The 24,661-nt window shown below is 41.0% G+C and overlaps 1 protein-coding gene across 8 annotated transcripts in view; it reads left to right on the top strand.

Moving 5' to 3' along the window:
- LOC140726844 (spermatogenesis-associated protein 13-like) overlaps nt 1-24,661 on the top strand; it is a 213,657-nt gene that overhangs the window by 126,822 nt on the left and 62,174 nt on the right. For 7 of the 8 annotated variants that reach the window (XM_073043740.1, XM_073043743.1, XM_073043741.1 and 4 more), the window contains 2 exons: nt 6,399-6,740; nt 10,149-10,293. In XM_073043740.1, the coding sequence (XP_072899841.1) occupies nt 6,399-6,740; nt 10,149-10,293 (487 nt within the window). The remainder of the gene's footprint in view (nt 1-6,398; nt 6,741-10,148; nt 10,294-24,661) is intronic. The other variant, XM_073043746.1, reaches the window with a different exon arrangement.

Below are 24,661 nucleotides of genomic sequence, written 5' to 3'. Positions count from 1 at the left end.
AGCTGTTTTTGAGTGACACTGGCTTTTATAATGGCCAACTCTATTGCATTGGTGGCATTTCACTTCTTTTGCTGGACAGAACTTTGACATGGAATGCAGTCTCACCACACCTCCTGCAGTTGACATTTTTCCTGCTCTTCGTTCCGCTTGTCTGTTTTGTTTGAGCTGAGCTCTACTGTCGCCTCTTGCTGTAGTCTTTCTGACTGCAATTTGTTTGTAACCTTCTAGCTTTACCTTAGCATCATGTCTGTTGCTGATGAACATGCTCCCTCTACCTAGACATAGTAATAGCTTTCTCTAGTCTGTAGCTGAAGTCTCTCTGACAATTTGTTGTCCAGTAGCTCAACAGTAATCCTGTCTCTAATGAACTCATTTCTCAGAATTCTGTATGCAAAGTTGTCTGACAGACCATACAATGCTGTGATGAAGTCATTTACACTTTCATCTTGCGCCTGTATTCTGGAGTTGAACTTTGCATTTTGCTTTCCTGTGAAATACTCTTTGAATTTGCCCTGCACTGTTTTGTACTCCTTTTTCTGACCGTCTGACAGTTCTAATCCACCCATGAAGTTATCTACTTTGTCACCAATGCAGTATATCAGTGTGCTTACTTGATGCTTTTCTGAAGCCTGAGTGAGATTGCTTGCAACCCTAAATCTCTCAAAAGCGCCTGAGCCATTTCTTAAAGTCCCTTGGTTTAGAGAAATCAAATGTCTGAGGGGGCATTATTGGGCAAGTAGACGTAGTTACTGCTGTTATTTGCTCCGTTTTCCTGTTTGCTTATTTTTTCTTTTGTTTATTTGTATTACAAAAGTCTTCCTTTCCTGTCCTGAGAGTTTGACAGACTTCTCTGCTGCGTCTGTGCACTTCCTCAGGCTAGTGGCCCAAGATGATTACAACGTACCCTTGTTTGAGTGTAGCTTGAAGGTGTTGCCTAGCAAACCTGACCTCTTCTCAGCTCATGCCTCATGTTAGCAAACTAGTATAGATAGTTTAGGTTTATAGGTCTCTGGATATTTTTCATAGCTATGCGAACAAGAGCAGTCTTATAAATTCTTTCTTGTTGGGGATCTCAGTTAGTCTGTAGCATCAATTCTTTGTTGATGAATCACTTCTGACACCATGTTATGTTCATTATTGAGGGATAGTGCAGTGCACACCAAGATGCCAGCATGCAGGTTACTCAACTAAGCTTTACTACAGCCCTGATTGTACAGAATGTGATCTCCTCCCATACTCGAGTGGCTAACTGAATGGCATAGGAACACCACTATTAACTACCACGGCACTGGCCACCCATTTCATTTCAGATTCCCATTCTCTTTCTGACATGTATGTCCATGGCCTCCTCTACTTCCACGATGAGGCCAAATTCATGTTAGAGGAGCAACACTTCATATTCTACCTGACTACCCTCCAAACTGCTGGCTTCAACATCGATTTCTCTGACTTCTGGTAATTACACCCCTCTCCTCAATCCTTTCTCTTTTTTTTCCCCATTCCACATTCTGTTTACCCCCTTACCCTTTCTCATCTCACCTCCCTCTGGTTTCCCTCCTCTATCCCTTTCTTCCATGGACTGCTGCCCCTTTCCTTTCCAGTCCTGATAAAGGATCTTGGCCTGATATATCAACTACTTATTCTCCTCCATAGATGCTGCCTTACTTGCTGTGTTCCTCCAGCATTTTGTGTGTGTTAATCATTATTAATAAGTTACACCATCTTCAATAAGATTCCATCACCAGATGTGTCTTCCTCTCCCCTCCATTTCAACATTCTGAAGGCACTGCTCCCTTTGGGATTTAGTCCCTTGTGTACTCTCCATTTCTACTAATCACTGTCCTTCTCAAGGCACTGCAACCCTTCAGTGTTTTGGCAACAAGATACCTTTGTTTATTTCTTTTTGTTTGTATTCTTCTACATCCTTTACTAGAACCATCTCACTCAACTGGGATTTTATTTGATATTGAGTAATTGAAAATCCACTGCAGATCAGATATGCAACTGCTTGGATATACTCCTGAAGGTTTATTGAACTTTGGATCATGTGAGAACCTCTAACACCTTGTATAAATATATTCATAAATCTTGTACAGAGTAAAGTTCAGCACATATCACACTTCCTGTTGTCCCATGTTTGAACTAGCACTATCATAATGTTTGCTCTGTTGATTTTTTCATTGCTTTTCAATTTTTTAATGAAATAATACAGGAATTGTTAATGTCACTGATTTTCTTTGTTTCTGAGCTGTGGATTCCTCTGCACAAAGTCAGTTATATGAAGCACAGTCTTTGAAGCCCTTTGGGAGTATCAGTATTTCAAGTGCAAACAGGATTACTGTGTTCTTAGCTGGTTAGAAATATCACTGCACTGGCAAGTGACCCAATGCAATGAATGCAACTTGAATGATCTTACCCCTTCCATCAAACACAAGATTTCCCTGCAGGAATACGTTTTTGCGCAGTATTGTGTAACAGAACTGGCCAAGCCATATTGCATCTTATTAGTGCAAGTCATATCTAGGTTGAAAATTAGCTGTCAACAGATGATTGGTATAGAAAATGAAATTTTAAGCATTAGAAGATGTTTTTAAATCCTCTAATTCAGGGGTTCCCAACCTTGCCAAATCCATTAAGCAAGGGGTCCATGGGCCCCAGGTTGGGAACTCCTGCAACTGAAACTTGAATCTCTGTAAGGCATTCCAACAATGCTGATTGTTTACATCATTTCTTTGCTGCACAGGGATTTTTTCTGATTGAATTGGTTGAGGAGAGATATACAAAACAATTAAGGATTGCCTGCCCAACAAATATATATCTGCTTTATTAAGAGCAGTATAAGCATCAACAACCAATAGCAATATTTCTTCCCCAGTGCCAAACAAGCTGACTCACGATTAAGTAGAAACTCATGGCCATTTTAGGAGAGTTGGTAGTCCTAATGCACTATAACTTGGCCTTTGGAAACTTGAAATGATCCTAAACTTTGTAACGTAAACCGGTTTAGTAGTTTTTGTAGTTCACCAGATTTCTACCTGGCCTTGGCAATGCATCAGGTACAGCTAAACAAATACAAATATTGCCGGTCCTGGAATCTTGAATTCATGGGAACGGCTGGAAATTTTCAGCAGGTGCAGAAAGAGCTGCAAGTACCTTTTTACTGTGTCTTATAACAAACAGCAGATAAATCAGAGTGGATCAATCATGATTGTGTTTATTTTACTTGCTGCAAGGGAAGGACCATCACTGCATAGAAGTGGTGGTAGCTTCGAAAGAAACAGACAGCATTATCCCTCCTTTGTACCAAGTGTAAGCTAATGTCTGTCAGTTCAAGGTCAGGGTGCCTTCTGTTTGCCTGCTATATCAGTGTACTTGGCATTCTTCTAGTAATGTCTTTCTTTCTGCAGTCTGTCATATACTCGAGGTCCATTGGCATAATGTTACACAAACACTATAAGCAAAGTACTCTGGTACAATGCAGGTTCCATTTTGTTACAGACAAAGATGCGATTTTGTTACTGCAAGTGAAGTATATTTCCACACAGTTGTGAAGAGAAAAGAAAGTTTTCATGTTTTTGGTCAATTATCTGATCAGAACCAGTGAAAAGATCGTCAGTACAAAACACTAATTGCCAAAATCTGCACCATCCACCAGAGGTGGAATTTCCCAGTGGTCAACCATTATAATTCCTATACCCATTCCTGTTCCAACATGTCAGTCCATGGCCTCCTCTTCTGTCACGTTAAGGCCACTCTCACACTGGAAGAGCAACAGCTCATATTCCGTCTAAGTGGCCTCCAACCTAATGGCATGAACATTGATTTCTCCTTCCGGCAGTATTTTCCCCTTTTCTTTCTTTTCCCCTCCCCCTTCGCTCTTCTTTGCCTCTTTCCCTATCTGGCCTCATACCTCTTCTGTACACATGTCTTTCACTTCCCCGTGGTGCTCCTCCTTCCCTTTTTCCCATGGTCCACTCTCCTCTCCTATCAGTTTCCTTCTTCACCAGTCCTTTACCTTTCCCGACACCTGGCTTCACCAGTCACCTTCTAGCATGTGCTACTTCCCCTCCTTCCACCTTTTTATTCTGGCATCTTTCTCACTTCCCTTCCAGTCCTGATGAAAATGGCCTCGCCCCAAAATGTTGACTGTTTATTCCTTTTCATAGACGCTATCTGACCTGCTGAGTTCCTCCAGCAGTTTGTATGTGTTGCTCTGGAGTAGTAGTAGTAGTTTTTTTCTTTAAATGTACAATTAAAAAAAATATATATCTGCAGTGTTTAGTTGCTAATTGCATTAGATCTAAATGGTTAGGACCCATGGGGTCTAAAATGGGTCGGCAGATTAGATCTGAATTTGGCTTGGTAAGAGAATACAGAAGGTGATGGGGGAAGCATTACTTGTTTATTTGAAGCCACAATAGTCAGTGCAGAGGCATTTACCATTTGTTATATCCATTAACAACTTGTACTTGAATAATTAGTAAGGTTATAGGCGACAGAAAGATGGGTGTTGTTGAAGACGAAGTGGATAATCAGATTACAGGATGATATTAATCAGTTAGATTGGCAGAGGAACCAGTGGAATATAATTTTGATAAGTGCATGGTAATGCGCTTTGGGAGGACTAACAAGCAGAGGACTTTGACAGTGAATGATAGGTCCTGAGGTAGTATTGAGGAACAAGGGGATCTAGGTGTACTTGTCTGAGAATTCTTGAAAATTATAGCACAGGCAGATAAGGTGGTGAGGAAAGCATATAGAATTCTTGCCTTCATTAAACTCATAGAATATCAGAACAGTGAGGCTTTCATACAACATTATAAAACACTAATTAGGAAGGAGGTGACTGTACAGAAGGGTGTGCGACAAAGATTAACCAAGATGTTGGTGAAATGAACTGATTCAGTTATGAGGAGAGCCTGCAGAGGCTGGGTTTTGTCTTCCTTGGAGTGGAGGAGGCTGAGAGGGTACCTGGTGGAAATATACAAAAGTTTGAAGGGCATCAATAGTATAGATTATTGTAAACTTTTCCCCAAAGCAGAGGTGCTTAAAACTTGAGGATATAAGTTTAAGGTGAAGAGAAAGAGGCATAGAGAATATATGAGGTGAAGAATGAGGTGAAGATTTTTCCATCCAAAGTATAGATTCTGGAATGCATTTCCTGAAAGGATGGTAGAGGGAGGTACATAGACAAATTTAATGGTAATGTACTACACATGAGTAACTAAGTGATAATTAATTTCAAAATATCCAGATGAGAACATTGAGCCATTCAAGAGAAGCGTTATGAGGGAAAAAAAGCACAAGAAAAAGATTTTAATTTCTTCTGCATTCATAATTTTACAATATTGGAATAATTTTGGATATTTTCTATTCACATTTGGGGCACTTTGCTAAGCGCACTGTGGTATTTCCCATCTAGTCAGAATGTTATCGACAAAGATCGCAATGTATTTTATAATTGTCTTTGTGGATATTAAATTTCTTCCTTTTTTAAGTTAATACTTCTATTCTTTAAAGATATACTACTGAAATAGAGTTCCTATGACCAGCCAATAAAAAAGATTTTACTCTGTCTATTTTCTACTTTCCCTCAGAGAGTTGGATGATTTCTGTAATTATTTTGCTTTCAACTCAGCTGTTGTTGCGAATGCTTTGCAAAGATCAGTTTAATAATGGATTCATCTTTTAGAGAATGCTGTGCTCAAGTGAACAATCAATTATTGCATCATCTGTCATACTGTCTCAAAACACAAACTTTGATGATTTGCCTTTTTATTGAAAGCTGCTTGACTTTCATACTTCGGTCAGTAAGTTGTATTGCCAACCTTATATGTGTACCAATTGGAAATCTGCTCTAGTAAGTCATCAGTATCCACAGTATTAAAAAAAATCTAAAGAGAAACAGTTTGTGGGTGTTTCTGGCACCCAGTCAAAGAAATTGAATGCTATGATTTTTTAATTTTGTATAATAAAATATTTATGCTTTAACATTCATTGTCATGCAAAGATGGGTGCACATTGTCAATAAATTTCCCTTTGCCATCCATAACCCAAATAGCATTAATCACAATCCTGTTAATTTATGTGTGCGTGTATATAATTAGCTTGGATAGTTCTGATTTGCCTACCCCTGTTTTCTCAGTGTTCTTCAATTACTTGATTTTAGAAGAAAGCACAATTCAGCAAAATATGCATATCTGAGAAAGTTTAGACTAAGTACGGTGGAGACTGTATTGGATATTTCTTAGATCTGACAAGTTAGTGTGAACGTATACTGTGCCATGCATCAGGAGTTGACATTGAGACTTTTGTACAAAAGAAATCAATTTTGAAGTTAAGCAGTAGTGTTAGTAAAGATGTAAAAAAAAGTAAAGATCTGTGTTCACATTTGAAAGGTTTCTTCTCTGGAAGATGAAAAGACAAACACACAGAGAATTGCTCAAAGAAGATGGAACTGTGGGAAAGGCAGGCTGCGACAACGGCCGCTTTCTGACTGTGGCCAGTTTGCAAGCATTAACTTTTCTATCCCAGAGAATGGTCTTCCTATTCAGCCTCAAAAAATGGAGTTTGGAGATTGTGAAGGCAGCACTGAGACATCTTGTGTTGACTCCCAGGCACAAAAATATACCAGTATTCAGCAATATCGAAATGAAAAAAGAAGACCCATCTCTGTAATTGACGGGTTTAATATCTACGGAAATAATAAGTCTGAGGAAATGGACCTTTTTACAGTACAAGTAAGATGATACTTTTGCTGCTTCTACTATACAAAAAACTTTCCCACTTTGCTCTTATCTTTGAAAATTTCTCTTCTGTTCTTCATGAGATTCATATATGGGAAGTAGACTTGTTCCTTTTTATTATACAAATTCAGACATTGATTTTAAAAAATGCTTTTTGCCAAAAAAAAGTGAAAGGCAATAATATCTGCCGGAGTATGTTTATCTCTGAGATGCATTTCATTTCCTTTGCCTTTAATAAATTTTGGTGACTGCATCGCAAATTCACGAATCTGATGAAAGTGAATTAAAATTATGATTATAAAAGCTATTTGTTTCATGCAATGCATTGACTTATGAAAGGATAATTGATCTATTTCCCATGTTTTAAAGTTGAAATTAAGTGAAATTTTATTTGTTGCTTACAATCATCCAGAAGAATCCATAGAATTTGCTGTTTTGATCTGTCACACAGTAAGATGTTTTCAGTGGGATTACAGCAGAAGCAGCAATGTTCATTGAGGATTTGAGCTGGTGAGAACTTGTGAAGACTAACATCTTCAGTGTTGCAAAAGAGAAAGTTCAGAATTTTTTCCTTTGATTGTTTTAGAAAAAAATTGTCATGAACACCTTTTACTGCAGGTACTACTGGCAAGGCCAACATCTTGTGTCCCTCCCTATCTCCTTTCAAAAAGATTTTGATGAACTGTCTTCTTGCACCTTTCCAATGGTTGGGTGTGAATTCCAGGATTTGGACCCACCCAATAAAAATAAATAATAACATATTTCCAGGTCTAGATGGTATATGACTTTGTTGGGAGGGGGCAGGGTAACCTGCAAGTAGGTATGTTCCCATACTTTCTGCCCCTCCACCTTTTGCTAAAAATTACTGTTTAATCCTTTTTTAAAATCCAGGTGAATCATGACTGTCTTGCACTCCCCCATCCACCCTAATTGTTAAAGTTAGTTGTTTTGTCTTAACTACTATAGAATGATTGAATCACTCACAAAAAGAACAATCCAATTTAATCCATATTCCTGCTTCCCCCACTCCCACCCCCTTCCTTACCGTGTAACTTTGAGGTACATATTCAACTGAAGTTCCTATGAATTCTGATCCCATTGGTGGAGTTGGGAGGAGGATGGAAGTCTTAATTGTGATCAGGCAGGCATCTATAAGCAATTGAATTTTGGAATTTGCCCGTGTAACTCCTGTTACAGTAAGTTGTACAGAGATTTGTCAGGCTATTAAATCTTAATACAAAGCATTGGTCCACAACGAGTGTAACAGGCAATTAAATGGTGATGGGGAGTACAAAATTAAGTATCAGGATAGAAAAGTTAAGAAACAAAAATAATGTTTTTTTTTAACTTAAAGGACAAACTATTAGGATGGCTAATTGAATTGCCAGCCTTGCCATAGAACAAGGAGAATAAAGGGCAAGCAGGTACTCTTACAGAATCAGTGCACAGTATTATCATCACAGCTTGAAGGTGCAAATATGTGGAGTTCAAACTTGTGTGAGAGGCTTAAGGTGTCTCGGTTTGCAAATAATGTGGGAGTGGGACTGGAGTACTATGGAGTATTATCACCATGAATCAACACTCAAAGGCAAAAAAATGCAGTAAATGGAAAATGGAGAATTTTTGATTTAAACAGTTTTTGGTGCAGTGTGATTCAAAGTCTTTTAGATCAGAAGATTTTTTTTTTTTGCTGAGTTAGCTGGACTTCTGTGAGCAAAAGTTGAGATGCTACAGGTGACTTGTGAATCCTTTGTTAGAAGGTGAAAACTGTTCCTGATTGATGAGTCAAAGAAAGTGGCAAATGGCCAAAGTAGAAACTACAATCCCTGCCAGGCCCATTTCTCCATAGACTATCTGGCAGTATGAACCCATTCCTGGTAATTCTGAAATACAACGTACTGAAGTAAATACACTTCAACCTATCAGCCCACCTTGTTCGTTAACCTGCCCCTGCCTGTTCTTCCTTTCAGCCTTCGTACCAAAATGGACCAAGACCCCTGGCTGCTTACCACACCCCCCCCCCCCCCTTTCAGAATGAACTGCCCTCAATCAAAATCTTCTTGACCCTGGCACCAGTAAAGCAACACAGCATCTTGGATTCCTGCTCGTGGCCACAGAAACACCTGTTAGTGCCCCTGACTCCAGAGATTTATCTCCTAAACCTTGCCCTGCTGCAAAACAGAGCCTATCATCCTGCCACCACTCTGATTAATGCAGTCATTTCAACCATACACATGTGTACAGCTAAATGAACATTGTTCCCCTGGGGCCAAGGTGCAAAACACAGTTCACACAGTCGCAAAATAACATTAGCACAAGTCCCGGAGAAGGACGGCCTGAAGGCTGACTGGTTGACATTAAGTATAAGGTACATGCTTATATTAGACAGTACTGGCACTATAGTGAAACAGGCTGTAGTATAAATACATGACACAGCAGCAGTGAAAGATAAAATATCACCAGCACAGAATGAGAATATGCCTGTGAGTTGGGGAGGGGAGGGGGAGGCAGGGCATTCAGACAGGGTGGACATGTGTACTGGGTGGCACTAGGGTTTAAAGAAGACTAGCAGCCTGGGAGAAGGAGCTGTTGCCCAGCTTGACAGTTCTGGTTCTTATGCTGTGCTACCTTCTGCCTGACGGCAGATGGTCAAAGGGATTGTGGGAAGGATGGGAGGGTCCTTTGACAATGCGGGAACCACCAAATATGCAATGCTACTGGTATATGTTCCTGAATGGAGTGGGGGAAAGAGACCCTGGTGATGTTTCCAGCAGCCGTCACTATCTGTTGTAGGGTCTTGCGAGCTGATGCATTGCAATTCCCATAGCAGATGGTGATGCAGTTGGTCAGGACACTCTCTGGTAGAGAATATATTGAGAATGGTGGGCTGGTGGGTGGGGAGCCTCACCTCTGGAAGTGGAGATGCTGCTGTGCTGTCTTGACAGAAGAGGTACTGTTGGTCGTCAGTAATGTGCACGCCAAGAAACTTGGTGTTTCTGACTCTCTCCGAGGTGAAGCCATTGATGTTCAGTCAGACGTAGGCAGCCTGCTCCTTCATGATCGCATCTTTAATCTTGTCCATGTTGAGACTCAGGTTGTTGTGTTTACACCAGTCCTGAAAGGTCATCTATCCCCTTTTGTCTTTGAGCTAAACTCTCTTACATTTGGAAAATTAAGATGAAAAACATGGTAAATGTGAATTGAAAAAGAAATCATGAACTTGAAACATCCGATTTAAAACAATTTGAATATTGATATTTGGTTAAATTGGGAGTTCAGTAGAATTTGTATTTGCTTGTATAACAAATAGCTCAAATAGTCAACTTATTTGATTAAGTTTTTAATTTCTAATGAATAATATATTTTCTAATCAAACACTTTGTTCACGTTTTTTATTTTCAGTCAGTTGTTCGACCACCCATTCCTTCACATCAAGTACCACCATACAAAGCAGTGTCTGCCAGAATTCGACCATTAACCTTTTCCCATAGTACCCCCATTGGCTTGGATCAGGTTGGATGCAGAAGACAAAAGAGGACATCGTATAGTAAGTGACCATTTTCTAAATCAGCAAACGTGTTGCAATCCTGACTGTAGACATCTTCAATAAAGCATACTTCGTACTATCATAGATGCAAGAAGGAAAGGGTAGGATAGTGCTGAAGATGAGGTAGCTGGTTTAACAACAGAGACAGTGTGTAGTGAAGGCTGTTGATAGAGGAAAAATTGCAGTCAACAGGATGAGTTCCAACATAAAAGATGGACAAAATTGAAAAGGGTGAATACAGGACTGAAGATGTTATATTTGAATACGCGCAGAACACAGAATGCGGTAGCTGAACTTGTGGCACAATTGCAGATTGGTATGTATGATGTTATAGGCAAGAAAAATGAAATTGAATCATTAGGAAGAAGTGACATAGGGTCGGAAGGCGTTGAATCATTCCGGATAGAGCTAAGGAATTGCAAGGGCAAAAAGATCCTGATGGGAGTTGTATACAGACCCCCAAACAGTAGTAAGGATGTGGTCTACAAATTACAATGGGAAATAGGAAATCCATGCCAAAAGACAAATATTACAATAGTCATGGGGGATTTCAATATGCAGTAGATTGGGAAAATCAGGTTAGTGCTGGATTGCAGGAGGGGAAATTTCTAGAGTGCCTATGAGGTTGTTTTTTTAGCTTGTGGTTGAGCCCACGAGGGGATCAGCTATTCTGGATTGGGCATTGTACAATGAACCAGAATTGATTAGAGAGCTTTAGGTAAAAGAACCCTTAGGGGCAAGTGATCATAATATGATTGAATTCACCCTGAAGTTTGAGAAGGAGAAGCTAAAGTAAGGTGTATCATTATTACAGTGGAGTAAAGGGAATTGCAGAGGCATGAGAGATGAGTTGGCCAGTGTTGATTGGAAAAGAACACTGGCAGGGAAGATGGCAGAGCAGCAATGGCTGGAATTTCTGGAAGCAATCTGGAAGGCTCAGAATATATACATCCCAAAGAAGAAGTAGTATTCTAAAAGAAAGATGACATAACTGGCTAACAAGAGAAGTCAAGGTGAAGGATAATCCAAAGAGCTTCTACAGGGATATTAATAGCAAAAGGATAGTAAGGGATAAAATTGGTCCTCTTGAAGATCAGAGTGGTCGGCTATGTATGGAACCAAAAGAAATGGGGAGATCTTAAATGTTTTTTTTGCGTCTGTATTTACTAAGGAAACTGGCATGGAGTCAATGGAAATACGGCAAACAAGTAGGGAGGTCATGGAACCTATACAGATTGAAGAGGAGGAGGTGCTTGCTATCTTGAGGCAAATCAGAGTAGATAAATCCCCAGGACCTGACAGGGTATTCCCTCAGACCTTGAAGGAGACTAGTGTTGAAATTGCAGGGGCCCTGGCAGATATATTTAAAATGTCAGTATCTATGGGTGAGGTGCCAGAGGATTGGAGGATAGCTCATGTTGTTCCATTGTTTAAAAAAGGCTGTAAAAGTAATCCAGGAAATTATAGGCCAGTAAGTTTGACGTCAGTAGTAGGTAAATTATTGGAAGGAGTACTAAGAGATGGGATCTACAAGTATTTAGATAGACAGGGACTTATTAGGGAGAGTCAACACGGCTTTGTGTGTTGTAGGTCATGTTTAACAAATCTATTAGAGTTTTTCGAGGAGGTTACAAGGAAAGTGGATGAAGGGAAGTCAGTGGATGTTGTCTACATGGACTTCAGTAAGGCCTTTGACAAGGTCCCGCAAGGGAGGTTAGTTAGGAAGATCCAGTCGCTAGGTATACGCTAGGTAGTAAATTGGATTAGACATTGGCTCAATGGGAGAAGTCAGAGAGTGGTAGTGGAGGATTGCTTCTCTGAGTGGAGGCCTGTGACTAGTGGTGTGCCACAGGGATCAGTGCTGAGTCCATTGTTATTTGTCATCAATGTCAATGATCTGGATGATAATGTGGTAAATTAGATCAGCAGATTTGCTGATGATACAAAGATTGGAGGTGTAATGGACAATGAGGAAGGTTTTCAAAGCTTGCAGAGGGATCTGAACCAGCTGGAAAAATGGACTGAAAAATGGCAGATGGAGTTTAATGCAGACAAGTGTGAGGTATTGCACTTTGGAAGGAAAAACCAAGGTAGAACATACAAGGTAAATGTTAGGGCACTGAGGAGTGCAGTAGAACAGAGGGATCTAGGAATACAGATACAAAATTCCCTAAAAGTGGTGTCACAGGTAGATGGGGTAGTAAAGAGAGCTTTTGGTACATTGGCCTTTATAAATCAAAGTATTGAGTATAAGAGTTGGAATGTTATGGTGAGGTTGTATAAGGCACTGATGAGGCCGAATTTGGAGTATTGTGTGTGGTTTTGGTTACCGAATTACAGGAAGATTATTAATAAGGTTGAAAGAGTGCAGAGAAGGTTAACAAGGATGTTGCCGGGACTTGAGAAACTGAGTTACAGAGAAAGGTTGAATAGGTTAGGACTTTATTCCCTGGAGTGTAGAAGAATGAGGGGAGTGAATGCAAGCAGGCTTTTTCCACTGAGGCTAGGGGAGAAAAAAACCCAGAGGACATGGGTTAAGGGTGAAAGGGGAAAAGTTTAAAGGGAACATTAGGGGGGGCTTCTTCACACAGAGAGTCGTGGGAGTGTGGAATGAGCTGCCCGATGAAGTGGTAAATACAGGCTCCCTTTTAACGTTTAAGAAAAACTTGGACGGGTACATGGATGAGAGGTGTATGGAGGGATATGGCCCGGGTGCAGGTCAGTGGGACTAGGCAGAAAAATGGTTCGGCACAGCCAAGAAGGGCCAAAAGGCCTGTTTCTGTGCTGTAATGTTCTTTGGTTCTAAGTCAAGGCCATAAAAGCTGAAGATAGGGCATTTAATAGAGCAAAAATTAGTGGGAAGTTGGAGGATTGGGAAGCTTTTAAAAACTAACAGAAGGCAACTAAAAACGTTACTAAGAAGGTAAAGATGGAATACAATAGTAAGGTAGCCAATAATGTTAAAGAGGATACCAAAAGTTTGTTCAAATACATGAAGTATAAAAGAGGCGAAAGTGGATATTGGACTGCTGGAAAACAGTACTGGAGTGATAGTAATGGTGGACAAGGAAATGGTGGATGAATTAAATAAGTAATTTGCATCAGTTTTCACTGTGGAAGACAGCAGCAATATGGTGGAAGTTCCAGGTGCCGGGGGCATGAAGTGTGTGATATTAACATAACTCATCAGAAGGTTCTTGGAAAACTTAAAGATGTGACGGTAGGTAAATCACCTGGAACAGATGATGTACTCCCTGGGGTTCTGAATGAAGTGGTTGAAGAGAATGTGGAGGCATTAGTAATGATTTTTCAAGAATCACTAGATCCTGGAATGGTTCCGGAAGACTGGAAAATTGCAAATGTCACTCCACTCTTCAAGAAGGCGAGAGACAAAAAGAAGGTAACTATAGGCCTGTTAGTCTGACCTCAGTGGTTGGGAAGGTGTTGGATTCAATTATTAAGGATGAGGTCTCAGGGTACTTGGAGGTGTATGATAAAATAGACTGGAGTCAGGATGGTTTCCTCAAAGGAATATCTTGCCTGTCAAATCTGTTGGAATTCTTTGAAGAAATAATGAGAAGATAGAGGAGAATTGGTTGATGTTGTGTACTTGGATTTTCAGAAGGCCATTGACAAGGTGCCACACATGAGGCTGCGTAACAAGCTATGATCCTGTGGTATTACAGAAAGATTCTTGCATGGATAAAGCAGTGGCTGGTTGGCAGGAGGCTAAGTGTGGGAATAAAGGGAGCCTTTTCTGGTTTGCTGTCGGTGACCAGTGGTGTTTCTCGTGGGTCTGTGTTGGGTCCCATTCTTTTTACATTATATGTCAATGATTTGGATGATAGAATTGATGGCTTTGCTGCAAAGTTTGCATACAATATGAAGATCAGTGGTGGGGTAAGTAGTTTTGAGGAAATAGAGAGGCTACAGTAGGTCTTAGACAGATTAGGAGGATGGGCAATAAAATGGTAGATGGAATACAGTGTCAGGAAGTGTATAGCCATACACTTCAGCAGAAGAAATGCAACGTTGACTATTTTCTAAATGGAGAGAAAATACTAAAAACTGAGACAGGCATAAAGAAACTTGGGGGTCTTTGTGCAGGATTCCCTAAAGGTTAGTTTGTAGATTGAGTCTGTGGTGAGGAAGACAAATGCATGTTAGCATTCATTTCAAGAGGACTAGAATATAAAAGCAAGGATATAATGGTGAAACTTTATAAAGCACTGGTGAGGCCTCACTTGAAGAATTGTCAGTAGTTTTAGGTCCCTTATCTTAGAAAGGACTTGCTGAAACTGGAGAGGGTTTATGAAAATTATTTCAGAATCGAATAGCTTGTCATATGAAGAGTGATGGCTCTGGGCCTGTATTCACTTGAATTCAGAAGAAAGAGGGGTAATCTCATTGAAACCTATCAAATAGCAAAAGGCCTTGATAGAGTGGATTTGGAGAGGATGTTTCCAATGGTGGGAGAGTCTAAACCAGAAGACACAGTGCCTCAGATTACAGAAATGTCCTTTAATAATGGAGATGAGTAGAAATTTCTTTAGCCAGCGAGTGGTGAATCTGTGGAATTCTTTGCCACTGGCAGCTGTGGAGGCCAAGTCTTTATGCATTTTAAGGCAGAGGTTGATAGATTCTTGATTGGTCAGGGCATGAAGGGATGTGGGAAGAAGGCAGGAGATTGGGACTGAGAAGAAAAGTGGATCAGCTATGATGAAATGGCAGAGCAGACTTGTTGGGCCAAATGGCCTAATTCTGCTCCTATGTTTTATGGTTTTATAGCAATCTGAGCAACTTTACTTCACACAGTTATGACTTTGAGTGAACCACATGGAGACCAGAGCTGTATATCCAAAAGGTCTTTATAAACAGAAATCTGGAAGAAGATCTGGTGGAAAAATCGTGGTAAAATCTCTATGACTTTAAATTTAATCAAAATTTTATACTCATCTAGCAAAAAAGAAAGCAGATGATTAAATCACAAACAAGAGGAAATCTGAGCAACACACACAAAATGCTGGAGGAACTCAGCAGGCCAGGCAGCACCTATGGGGAAAAAAAAGTACAGTTGATGTTTCAGGTCGAAACCCTTCAGCAGGACTCAAATTGTCCTGCCAAAGGGTTTCGACCCGAAACATCAACTGTACTTTTTTCCATTGATGCTGCCTGGACTGCTGAGTTCCTCCAGCATTTTGTGTGTGTGTGTGTGTGTGTGTGTGTGTGTGTGTTGCAATAGGTGATTAAGTATAGTTTCAATAATACAATTCATTTAAATATTTGAGTGTTGGCAAGTGGGTCCATAGAATTACATATTTGCACAGGGAGCATATCTCAACTGTTAAGGTGCTTCTGTAATTAGGAATACCTTTGCTTAAAAGAGCTTTGTTTTACCACTGTCTTAAGGAATAACTCCTTAGATACACAAGCAACCCTAATCCTGATTTGACAGAGAAATGTCTGTAACCATGTGATGTGGCAAGATAACCAATCTGGGCACCTGAGAGAATCACTGGAAAACAGGCCCCACTCATCAATGCTGATCTGGTGGCACCCTGCTGAATTAATCTCATCTTCCAGCACTTTGTCCATTGTCCTCTAGTCCTAAGTGACTGAATTCTCAATATTTTTAAAATGCTGTCAGCATCCCAGCTTCAAACACTCTCTCAGGCAGTGCATTCCAGGTACTTGCCACTCTTGTATTATCTCAAAATCTCTTTTCCCTTGCCCTAAATGTAAGCCCTTCTCTGATCTCTTCTGGGAGGTTCCAATGTAGTCTGATTAATATAAGCATTTATAAAACCTGGTTTTCCACATCTAATGCTTGCTTTCACTATCCATAATGTAGCTACAGCTGTTACATTATTTAACAAGCCGTCATAGGAAGAAATTGCTGTGGCAGTTCTCAAACACTGTCTCTTTAGTGACAGTAACCTGTAATCTTTGGGACTCTTGTGTCTATCTGATTATTGCAGGTTATTACATCTTAAATGGTTTATGAAGGTTCTTTCTCTTATCTTCTCATAATACCTGCCATATTTTGTACTACTTACTTTCTGACTATAGTTACTTGTCCCTAACTCAACCTCTTCGATATTAAAAAGGTGTATAAAATATTGAAAGCTTTGATAGGGCAGAGACCAGTTGCAATCCTATCCAGACATGTTTTGCAAACAAGAGAAAATCTGCAGATGTTGAAAATCCAAGCAACTCACACAAAATACTGGAGGAACTCAGCAGGCCAGGCAGCATCTATGGAAAAAAGTAAACACCTTTGCCCTGTTGAAGGGTGTCGGATCAAAGTATTGATTGTTTACCCTTTTTCATAGATGCTTCCTGGCCTGCTGAGTTCCTCCAGCATCTTGTGTGTGTTGTCCCAACAGGTTTCGAATGTGTTTCTCCAACAATCGAGACTTCCTATGTACAATACTGTACTGTGTAGAAGTCTTGGGCACATATATACAACTAGGGAGCCAAGATCATTGACAGTACTGTAGTAATTTTATGGGTCTCTATTGTGGACTGAGAGTGGGAAGGAGGTAGGGGGAGGAATAAATCATGGTAGGGATGAGTGGAAGGAGCAGGAAGCACCAGAAGGACATTCTGTAATGATAAATAAACTAATTGTTTGGAATCAAATGATCTTGCCTGGTGTCTCAGGGCTGGGTGGGTCTGTACCTGTAGCACTCCACCCTTGCCTTTTTCTCCCATCAGATTTACAAACTTACTCTCTGCTCCATGTTGACAAATACAGTACTTGCAAATATTCTTAGACACCCAAGATATATGCACACATAAGACTTCTGTCCTCATTACACAATAAAAATACATGCAATTCAGCTTTCCCCCACTATCTACAATTTAAAACAAAATTTGTTTTCCTCCTTTTCCAGTTCTGACAAAAAGTCTTTGATATGTAATGCAACTTTTCCCAGATGCTACTGTTACCTTACCTGCTGAATGTTTACAGTGTTTTCTGCTTTTATTTCTGTTTTTCAGTATCTGTAGTTTTGGATTTTCTAACCCAGCCAAATGCCACTTTATCAACCTCCTTTGTTTTAGAAATTATTATAAGCATCATTTAATGCTTTACCCCATTCAATAATTCTGCTTCTACCGGAATTGCATTCCTCCTGCCTTGTAGCTTTGGTCTTCAATTGCAGATCAGTAGATTGGATTCGAGAGTATCCCCTCAGAGTCAAAGAAACATTTGACCAAGCATAACTCCAAGAACAACAAAATGAGCTCAGAAGTCAAATTCTTCTAAACTCTGTAATCAAGCTGGATCCAAAAACAAGACTTGCATAATTGCCAGAAGTCAATATTTGCAGCTCCCAGGATATTCTGCTAATTGCTCAGGTGATGTCCTCAGTATCACCTTTTGATAAACAATTTTCCCTCTGTGATGAAGGAATGTTCATTGAACGTTTCACAGGGTTCAACTACTTCCAGAAGTAAATAATGGAAAACACCTGGGCTTAGGTTGCAGTTGAAAGTATATTGATGCCATGTAACTATCAGGTGGTGTCCAAAATGCAAATATTGTTGCTAAATGCTTGGTTGAATTCAAGTTTAGCCAAATTATTTAAAAGCAGCTTCAGGTTTATTATCACTGAATTACATGATGGGAAATTTGATATTTATGGCAGCAGCACAGTGTGAAGACATAAAATGGCAAAATAACTAAATAAATAAGGCAGATAAGAGAATAATGAGTTGGTATTCGTGGGCTGTTAGAATCTTATGATGGAAGGGAAGAAACTATTTCTGAATCATTGACTGTGGGTCTTCAGGTCCCATACCTGCTCCCCAAAAGTAGTAATGAGAAGAGGGCACATCCGAAATGGTAAGGGCCCTTATAAGTGGATGCTACCTTCTTGAGACACTGCCTCTTGAGGATGCCTGCAATATTGGGGAGTTATAAGCATAATGGAGCTGGCTATGTCTACAACCCTCTGCAGGCTCTTCTGGTTCTGTGCAATGGAGGCCCCCATACCAAGCTGTGATGTAAACACTGTAGATCTATCAAAATTTGCAGGAATATCTGGTGAAAGGCCACCTATCCTCAAACTCCTAATGAAGCAGAGCTGCTGGCATGCTGTTGTCTTGATTGCATCAATGTGTTAGGTGCAGGATAGAACTTCTGAGATGTTGATGTCCAGGAACTGCTCAGTCTTTCCACCGCTGAGCCCTCAGTGAGGTCTGGTGTGTGTAATTCCAACTTCCCCTTCCTGAATTCCACAATCATTTCCTTGGTCTTGCTGACTTTAAGTGTGAGATTGTTGTGGCACCAGCCAAACTATCTCTCTCCTGTATGCTTCCTTGTTACCATCTGAATTTGCAAACCTATAGATGGTGTTTGAGTATTAAAGAAGTACCAGCACATTCGGAAAATCATAATATGAAGAACTTGAGTCAAATTGGTGCATGGAGGTGAAATCATGGCTGATAAAGTTACTATAAGTTTGAAGAAGTCTTAGCCAGAGTTGATAAAAAGGAAAAGAGTAGATTTATTGCATTTGGACTTCCAGAAAACAGTCAATAAGGTTATCTCATTTGATATGAATAGAGTATTGGCTGAAGGGTTGGAAGCTCAGAAGGGAGATAAGGGGGTCATTTTCCAGTTAGCAATCTATAACTAGTGGGGTAATCCAGGGATCAGTTAAAGTATTTTAATGACTTAGAGAAAGGTAACTGAATGAACAGTAGCTGATTGAGTGACGAAGCAAGAATAAGTGAATAGACAAGTTGTTAGGAGGATATAGAAGCCATTAGGGAGAAATTGATAGGTAAGTGAGTAAATGCATTTTAGCAATTAGAGAATAAGCAGGAAATATATAGTTGTTCACTTGAAATGAAAGAAAAAAATATTATTTAATTGAAAAAGAAATGCAGAAGTTTGCAGCATTAAGAGATTTGGGAAACTTAGTGCATGCACTAGAAGCCCAGTAGGCAAGCACAGTCGGTAGTTGCATCCTTCAGTTTGTTTCTTTGCGGAAATGGGGACCCGCTCTCGGGTCCTCACAACCAGCCACTTTTGGATATGGCAAAGACGTGGCCTGGAAGACTCGCAAACCTTCAGGGTGCCAGATTTTCGTGGCTCTGGAGATGGGACTGATTCGAGGCCAGTGCTACCGCCTGATGTGTCTCGTTGGAAGACACGGGAAGCAGCGAGCTGGTTGCTGGCTGTGTGCCCAGAGACCCGAGTTCTTTGCAGCGCTCGGAAAAAGCGACGCAACCAGGCTTTTAACAGCCTAAATCAGCAAGTCGTTTTGATATGTCTCCCTCTCGCTGTGAAACAGAGATATGAAAGAGAGAGAGAGAGAGAGAGAGAGAGAGAGAGAGAGAGAGGAGAGAGAGAGAGAGAGAGAGAGAGAGAGAGAGAGAGAGAGAGAGAGAGAGAGAGAGAGAGAGAGAGAGAGAGAGGAGAGAGAGAGAGAGAGAGAGAGAGGAGAGAGAGGAGAGAAGAGATGAGAAGAGAGAGAGAGAGAGAGAGAGAGAGAGGAGAGAGAGAGAGAGAGAGAGAGAGAGAGAGAGAGAGATGTCGAAGTACCAGGGGCAACAAGTAGTCTTAGGGGTACTGCAGATCTGTGTCCTTATTGATGCTTTGCTACACGCTTCAGTGCTCAGTGGAGGGTGCCGCTGCTGTTTTTGCTGGTGGGGGGGGGGGTTTATTGCCTTCCTGGTGCTTGGGTGTGGGGAGGGGGGGAGCTTGGGGGGGGTGTTTCTGGGTTCTAGCATTTAACTGTCATTCATTCTTTAGGGCACTCCCTGTTTCCGTGGATATTTGCGCAGAAAAAGAATTTCAAGATGTATATTGTATACATTTCTCTGATGTTAAATGTACCTTTGAAACCTATTAAAATGATATTTCTGTCCTTATTGGCCTGTATTATAAAAGTAAGGATGTCTTTTTACAGCTGTTCAGGGCACTATTGGGATTATCTAGCGTAATGTGAATAGTTTTTGTTCTTTTTTTAAGAATTGGTTTCCGTATTTGGAATATAATGCGGTAAACTGGATCAGCAAATTTGGCAGATGATACCAGGACAGCGAGGAAGGCTATCAAAGCTTGTAGTGGGATCTCGACCAGCAGGAAAAATGGTTTGAAAAAGTGGCAGATGGAATTTAATTGAGACAAGTGTGAGGAGTTGCACATTGGGGGTGGGGGACATGGCTCCAGGGTGACCAAGGATGGGAGCTCAACATCCAGGCATTTTCAATATTCAGGAGGGATAGACAGGAAAGAAAAGGAGGTGGGGTAGCATTGCTGGTTAGAGAGGAGATTAACGCAATAGAAAGGAAGGACAATAGCCTGGAGGATGTGGAATCGATATGGGTTAGAGCTGCATAACACTAAGAGGCAGAAAACACTGGTGGGAGTTGTGTACAGGCCACCTAACAGTAGTAGTGAGGTTGGGGAAGACATTAAACAGGAAATTAGAAATGCGTGCAATAAAGGAACAGTAGTTATAATGCGCAAACACGAGGAAATCTGCAGATGCTGGAAATTCAAACAAACACACACAAAATGCTGGTAGAACACAGCAGGCTAGGCAGCATCTATAGGGAGAAGTGCTGTCAACGTTTCGGGCCGGGGACCCTTCGTCAGGACCAGTGAGGTTTAGTGAGATGGAGGAACTGAGGGAAATACATGTTAGTAGGGAAGTGGTGTTAGGTAAATTGAAGGAATTAAAGGCAGATAAATCCCCAGGGCCAGATGGTCTGCATCCCAGAGTGCTTAAGGAAGTAGCCCAAGAAATAGTGGATGCATTAGTGATAATTTTTCAAAACTCCTTAGCTTCTGGATTAGTTCCTGAGATTGGAGGGTGGCTAATGTAACCCCACTTTTTAAAAAAGGAGGGAGAGAGAAACCGGGGAATTATAGACCGGTTTAGTCTAACATCGGTGGTGGGGAAAATGCTAGAGTCGGTTATCAAAGATGTGATAACAGCACATTTGGAAAGAGGTGAAATCATCAGACAAAGTCAGCATGAATTTGTGAAAGGAAAAATCATGTCTGACGAATCTTATAGAATTTTTTGAAGATGTAACTAGTAGGGTGGATAGGGGGAGAGCCAGTGAATGTGGTATATTTAGATTTTCAAAAGGCTTTTGACGAGGTCCCACACAGGAGATTAGTGTGCAAATTTAAAGCACATGGTATTGGGGGTATGGTATTGATGTGGATAGAGAATTGGTTGCAGACAGGAAGCAAAGAGTGGGAGTAAACGGGACCTTTTCAGAATGGCAGGCAGTGACTAGTGGGGTACTGCAAGGCTCAGTGCTGGGACCCCCAGTTATTTACAATATATATTAATGATTTAGACGAGGGAATTAAATGCAGCATCTCCAAGTTTGCGGATGACACGAAGCTGAGCCAGCGGTGTTAGCTGTGAGGAGGATGCTAAGAGGATGCAAGGTGACTTGGATAGGTTAGGTGAGTAGGCAAATTCATGGCAGATGCATTTAATGTGGATAAAATGTGAGGTTATCCACTTTGGTTGCAAGAACAGGAAAACAGATTATTATCTGAACGGTAGCCGATTAGGAAAAGGGGAAATGCAACGAGATCTGGATGTCATTGTACACCAGTCATTGAAGGTGGGCATTGCAGGTACAGCAGGCGGTGAAAAGGCAAATGGTATGTTGGCATTCATAGCAAAAGGATTTGAGTACAGGAGCAGGGAGGTTCTACTGCAGTTGTACAAGGCCTTGGTGAGGACCGCACCTAGAATATTGTGTGCAGTTTGGTCCCCTAATCTGAGGAAAGACATTCTTTCCATAGAAGGAGTACAGAGAAGGTTCACCAGGTTGATTCCTGGGATGGCAGGACTTCATATGAAGAAAGGCTGGATCGACTAGGCTTATACTCACTGGAATTTAGAAGATTGAGGGGGGATCTTATTGAAACGTATAAAATTCTAAAGGGATTTGGACAGGTTAGATGCAGGAAGATTGTTTCCGATGTTGGGGAAGTCCAGAACGAGGGGGTCACAGTTTAAGGATAAAGGGGAAGCCTTTTAGGACCGAGATGAGGAAAAACTTCTTCACACAGAGAGTGGTGAATCTGTGGAATTCTCTGCCACAGGAAACAGTTGTGGGCCAGTTCATTGGCTATATTTAAGAGGAAGTTAGATGTGGCCCTTGTGGCTAAGGGAATCAGGGGGTATGGAGAGAAAACAGGTACAGGGTTCTGAGTTGGATGATCAGCCATGATCATACTGAATGGCGGTGCAGGCTCGAAGGGCCGAATGGCCTACTCCTGCACCTATTTTCTATGTTTCTATGAATGTGGGTTCGATTTCAATATTTAAGAGAAATTTGGAAAAGTACTTGGATGTGTGGGGTATGGAGGACTTGGTTCTGGTGCAGGTTGATGGGACTAGGCAGAGTAATAGTTTTGACATGGACTAGATGGGCTGAAGGGCCTGTTTCTGTACAGTAGTTCTCATGACTCTTAAACAAAGGTTATTATTCCATTGGACACAGTTGGCAGCACGGTAGCCTAGTGGTTAGCACAACACTTTACAGTACAGGGAACATGGGTTCAATTCCTGCCGCTGCCTGTATGGAGTTTGCACGTTTTCCATGTGACCATGAGTTTCCTCTGGGAGCTCTGATTTCCTTCCACAGTCAACAAGGTACCAGTTGTTAAGTTAATTGGTCATTGTAAATTGTCCTGTGATTAGGCCTGAATTATATCAGTAGATTGCTGTGCTGCATGGCTGTAAGGGTCTACTCCACCCTGTATCTCGGTAAGCAAATAAATAAATCAGTGAAGGCTCATCTGGATGAGATACAGCACAGAAGCAAGCCCTCAGCCCACTAAATCTGCTCTGGCAATCAACCATCCATTTTCACTAATCTGACAATAAAGCCTATTTGATTCTCTTTTCCATCAGTTCCTGAGGAAATGAGTAACTCCACCCCCCCCCCCCCCCCCAGCCCCTCCACTTAATTTTTACAGGAACACCATCAAGAGTGTCCTGACCAGCTACATCACTGTCTGGTACGGGAATTGTGAGGCGTCTGTCAGCAAGCCCCTACAAAGTACCGGTATTGAGAAGACTGCTGAGAGGATCATCTTGGTCTCGTTTTCATTCATCATGTTTATCAGGAGCAATGCATACACTGGGCCCTTATCATTGTTAATGATTCCTCCCATTTGTTCAGCAATCTCTTTGACCCCTTACCATCAGGCAGGAGGTACCATAACATTTGTGCGAGAACTGTTGGGATGTGAAACAGCTTCTTCCCCAAGGCCTCAAGTCTACTGAGCTCTCTGCCACCGCCCAGATCTCGTTACACATTAAGTGCCAATAGCATTATAATGTTTACTTTTTATCTTGTTGCAAATGTGCCGTATTATTTTTTAATTTGCTAGTGGTAATATTACTTGGTGCTATGTGTGTGCGTAATTGTGTACCTTGGTCTGGAGGAACGTTGTTTCATTTGGCGGTATACATGTGTACGGTTGAATGCCAATAAAGTTGAACTTGACTGTACATCTCACCAAAGGACCTCATGCAATTTACAGCTGTCATTAACATACCAACCCACACATTGTTGGGATATTGGAGGAAGCCAGCACAACCTGAGGAAAATCACATGTTTAAAGGGAGAACATGCAAACCACACACACAGCACAGAAGGTCTGGACTGAATGTGGTTCACTGGCTACATGAGGTAGCAGCTCTGCTAGCCAGCACTGCGCCATTGAGAGAAGAATCCTGATAATGGCAACTCCTGTTTGAGACTAAGTGAGAAAGGATTTCTCTCTATTGAAAGTTTTGGAAACCTTTGCCACGAAGAGCTTGGGTTCCTTCTCTCACTTATCATAAATAGAAGAATGATGGGCTCAATTTTGCAGGCTAAATACAATAAGTTTTGGATGCTTATTTGTGATATTATTCGGTGCCGTATCTGGTGCGTGTTAGGGTAATTGATGATGTCCAAGGACACAGGTGTGACTGAACACTATTGCACATTATCATTCATCTCAGAACATGTGACTGAAAATGTAGCGTCAGGGATGAGGAAGGGGTCTGAGAGTGAGGAGTGATGGTTCTGGGATTTGTCAGGGGCCTTGGAGCATTTTTTCTTGGATTTTTATTGTTTCAGGAACAAGGTGCATCTATTTCTCTGCAGTGCAAAGGGAATGTCATCCTGTAATGCATTTCTGATTTGGAAATACTTTTAGATGGGCATTGGTAAAGTTTAACCAGAAGTGCCTATTTAGATTACCAATTGGCCTGGAAATGGTCACTGTTGTGTTCCACACACTAGGGAAAATATATTTATAGATATGTAATTCTTAAAAAATAGCAAAATGAAATGGGATAATAATGCCCTTATTTTTGTG

The sequence above is a fragment of the Hemitrygon akajei genome, chromosome 4 (assembly GCF_048418815.1).
Source record: "Hemitrygon akajei chromosome 4, sHemAka1.3, whole genome shotgun sequence".
Classification (NCBI taxonomy): Eukaryota; Metazoa; Chordata; class Chondrichthyes; order Myliobatiformes; family Dasyatidae; genus Hemitrygon; species Hemitrygon akajei.
This window is presented reverse-complemented; position numbering and strand designations above follow the sequence as displayed.